The 4,196-nt window shown below is 58.8% G+C and overlaps 1 protein-coding gene across 3 annotated transcripts in view; it reads right to left on the bottom strand.

Annotated features, from left to right (window-relative positions):
* Atp2c2 (ATPase secretory pathway Ca2+ transporting 2) overlaps positions 1-3,879 on the bottom strand; it is a 49,744-nt gene extending 45,865 nt beyond the window's left edge. For all 3 annotated transcript variants that reach the window (XM_004645008.2, XM_023705247.1, XM_023705248.1), the window contains exon 1: positions 3,745-3,879. In XM_004645008.2, the coding sequence (XP_004645065.1) occupies positions 3,745-3,840 (96 nt within the window). In that variant the 5' untranslated portion in view covers positions 3,841-3,879. The remainder of the gene's footprint in view (positions 1-3,744) is intronic.
* Between the last annotated feature and the right edge of the window lie 317 nt (positions 3,880-4,196).

Genomic DNA, 4,196 nt, shown 5'->3' with positions numbered 1-4,196 from the left:
CCCCAGGCCACTCCCGCCCCCAGCCTGCCACCCACACTCCTTGCCACGTCCCACACATGTCTGCGTCAGGAGCCACAGGGTGGAGTCTGGGTCACCACCTCGTCCTCTTCCCAGAGCTTGTGCCTCTCAGGAGATCTGGATTGTGGCCCATGGTGCCAGGACAGCACAGTGCCACCTCCACCAGCCGTGTTCCACCCACCCACCATGCTGGCTGTCAGGTCCCCAGGACACTGTGGCTTGCAGGACCCTAAGGGGGCTTCCACTAATTTTTTTTTTTTTCAGAACCAGGGATTGAACTCAGATCTTTTGCATTTGCCAGTCAAGCGCTTATCCTACTGAGCCATCTCCCCGGCCCCTACTTCCACTAATTTTCTCTGGGGTTGATGCGCAGTGGAGCGGGAAGGGCGCTTAGGCCCCAGAGCTCTGCAACTCCCCTTTCTCCGCCCACAGAATGGAAGTGGCAGCTGAGTTTCATCTCTGGCAGAGCATACCATGGTCTGTGTCCCTGGCCCAGGCAGCCCCCAGTCAGGAGGGACCCCAGCTGCTGCTGATTCTGAACACACCTGGAGGCCCTGAGCCCCTCCTCCCTCGGGTCCCATGCCCATGAGCCCCATGTCCTTCCCTGGGACAAGGACAACCCAAGCTCCCCTTCTCTTACAGTAAACCTCACAGTGGTGGGCCCAGGATGGGACTCCCACTGCCCCCATCAGGGACACACTTTCTGTGGCCTTACTTTTGTGGTATGTGCGTCGCAGTCATTGGCCTGAAAGGCAGGACCCTCCAGAGGCCAGCTGACAACCATACCGTGAAAGCAACCTGCTCAGATCTGTGTCCGTGACAACAACCACATCACATACCCCAGCAGAGAACAGAATCGCCACACAGCCTAATGTGCTCAGCACAGAGCTGCACGATCTCTCAACAATGGGGACCCTGCATGAACCCAGGCTTGGCATGTGGCTCCTGGCCCCCGACCAGCACCCAGCATGGAGCCCAAGCCACAGCCACTGAAGAAAGCATCTCAACGCACAGCGCAGCCCTGTCCCACAGGGATCCGCGGGCCGTGACGAGGTGCCTGCAGGCTGGCGGTGCCCAGAACTGGAGGCCGTGGCTGTGTCCTAACCAGCCCAAATGGCCGCATATTGAAGCGTGGCGCGCGTCAGCCTTCACCACACATGTGGACGCACTCTCGGCCGGAGCATTATTGAAACCAAATCTCACGTGTCAGCACAACTCACTGCAGCTGAAACATTGGCGTGGCCTACGTGTTCATCAGCGAATGCTTGGCTAAAGAAAATGTGGCACTGATACACCATGCAGTACTGCTGTGCCTCGGAGAACGCTAAACTCGAGTTGTCCGTAGGAAAACGGATGCACCTGGAGTCCAAAATGTGACGTGAAATAAATCAGACCCACAGGTTAAATATTGCGGGGTTTCTCTTATTATGAGAACCCAAAGTACAAATTAAGAGTGAAAAGATAAATAATAGAAAGCAGGGAGGTAGCCCTTCCTCCCAGCACCTGGCATAGCTGTGAATCAGTGGATGGTGGTCCCGTCCTGGCTGCCACCCCTGCAGGGCCCTGTGGCTCTGGGGACAAGAACGGGTCCTCCCGTCCTTGCAGCTCCACTGTTCTCCCTCTCGCGCCCACCCTGCTGCTGTGGTGACTGGAGATCTGTCTGCAGTCCAGTGCTCCTGACGGGACGGGTGGGGGGAGCAGGACAGGTGGGGGTGGGGCGCAAGGGTGGAGGGGCTTCCCACACGCACTGAGCTCTCCCTGAGGCTGGGGTGTCTGGTCCCGTGTGCTTCTCCCCCTACTCTTCAGATCACCAGAGGGAAGCTTTACCCACTAAGAAAATGACAGCTCTTCTTGTTTCCCTAGAAAGGCAGCCCAAGGAGGCCGCCTCAGGTCCTGAGACTGCCAAGCTCAGCGTACCCCCTTCTGTTCCTGTCTCCACTGTCCTGCTGCTTTACCCTGCACCACACCTGAGTGCGCTGGCTCTCACACTGAACACCCCTTGGCTTCTCTGTGGACTGCTGGGCTGTGCTCCCTGCGTCCGCATCCTTGGGCTGGCTGCAGTCAGCACTGGGCTGGGGTGGGGTGGGGGGAACCCAGCCTCCCTGTGAGCCTCGGCGCCCTTCTGACCCTGGATGGCAACCAAGCCTACCCAGATGCCTCACCTCTAGGGACGCCCAGCCATGCTTGGGGATCGGTCCCTATAAAACCTGGTTGCCACTGCTCAGGGCGCCCCAGGATCCAGGATGGGGTGATGCTCTGCACTCATAAAAGGGAGTGACAGTGATTGTTGAAGTAATCACCTCAGCAAACATTACTCCTTTTCTAAACTTTGAGTAAAAGTTCGAGTCTGAGGCTGCAAGTGTGAGAGCTTGGGGGGCCCCCGGGGTGAGCCGGCCACAGGAGGCAGGGCCTGTGGGCCTCGGTCGCGCCCTACTCCTGCACACATGCATCTTCTGCCTGTGCACGGCCACCCATGCAGACAGCACCCCGGCCCTCTAGGGCCTTTGCTACTGTCAGGCATCACAGCCTTCCTGGAGTCCAGGTGGCCCAAGCGTCCCATACCCCGAGAACAGCTGGACTCAGGACCAGGTGCGAGCCAAGCTGCCGGCCACCTGCAGAGTACGGCGGGAAGGAAGGGCACCAGGCACACAGAGTGAACTGCCTCTGTGCCCCACTCAGGGGACATGGGCCTGCCCACCCACACACCACAGAAAGCCCGGTTGCCACTATACCTGGAGCTCATGAGAAACACCAGCCCGAGGTGAAAGCCAAGACCCAGCAAGGAAAAATCACAGCAAAAGAGGAAGAGGAGGACGTGTTGGTAGACAGGCTTCCCATTCCCATGGCAGATGGAGTTCAAAGACACCAGGTACACATCCCCCCTCACCACCCCAGCACCAGCGTGCCCACCTCGACACCTCTACGTGGAGCATGATTTCTAAACGCAAACGCACACGTGTTTAAGGATTCATACAGCCAAAGTGTTTTGACTATCTTGGTCTTTGGGAGATAGTCAATGGCATGTGTTTCAGCTGACTCTTCATTCAGAATAAACTTAACCTTGAGGTTTGCCCTGCTGGCGAAAAGGCTGCAGCAGAGTCCTGGTTCTGGGAACAAACCCAGGGAGCCTGTCCAGAGGGTGTGCGGATAGACCCTGTGCCCACTGGGTGCCTCTGCCCTTCACCGTGGGGCACTCTGCTGGGTCACCTTCACCTCGCTGCACCAGGCACCCTGCTGCCAGAAGCCGTCACAGTCTGGCTTTGGACAGCTTTGTCTGTGGGTCCCCTGAGAAATTCCAGCCCCTGGAATCCGGCTGGCTGCTCCGAGGGTCTCCTGCAGGTTTCTGTCAACATGCAACTTGGAGTGGTTTTAAAGTGCACAGGTGACAGAGGAAGTCAGGTGGGGACCTGCTGCCTGCAATCACTTTGATTTCCAGTTATTGCTAAACGCTTGGGGTTCCCTACCCCCCGCATTGTTCTAATTCCCTCCCATTCCAGTTGCTTGTAAAGCTCCACAGAGCAGGCAGGTTGGAGATGCAAGAGCCTACATGCTCTGGGCTCGGGCTGGGGGCGCTGAGCCCCTAAGGAAGCAGGAGAGCGCTCTGGGCCCCACTGCAGAGCCAGCTGCAGGGCGAGGGTCGCCTGGAGCTTCACGACCAGGTAGGAATTGAGCCAGTGTGAGCCAGGTGGGGCCAGGTCACAGCCCCTGCAGGGTCGCCAGACTCACCAAGGTCTCCTCCTCGTCCGCCTGCAGTGCCTGGTACTGGTGGCCCCGGCCCAGGAAGGCAACTTTCTTCAGGAAGCTGAAGCGTCTCTCACCCATGGTGAGCAGCAACCACGGCTCCCTGCGGCCTCGCGTCCTTCCGGTGGCTGGGTGGCTGCCGGTGTGGTTCTCCAGCTCCTATTGAGGCCTTGGCTGGCACACGCCCAGGTGACAGGTGGCCGCCTACCTGCCCGCCCTGTGGCAGGTGAGGCCTCCCCCAGGCAGGGCGCTGGGGGGCGGTACTTCTTGCACCTGACCTGCTCTGTCCTCTGTCCAGCCAGCTGGAGGGAGACTGGGAGCCTTTGGGGACAACAGCAGTAGCCAACAGGAGCTCTGGGAGAGGCTGCACCATTTCAGAGACTAGACTGTTTCCCGAACTTGCCGGATCCTAGGAATCACTTGGCGGTGTTGGGGGA

The sequence above is a fragment of the Octodon degus genome, unplaced genomic scaffold (genome assembly GCF_000260255.1).
Source record: "Octodon degus isolate 3935 unplaced genomic scaffold, OctDeg1.0 scaffold00215, whole genome shotgun sequence".
NCBI lineage: Eukaryota > Metazoa > Chordata > Mammalia > Rodentia > Octodontidae > Octodon > Octodon degus.
This window is presented reverse-complemented; position numbering and strand designations above follow the sequence as displayed.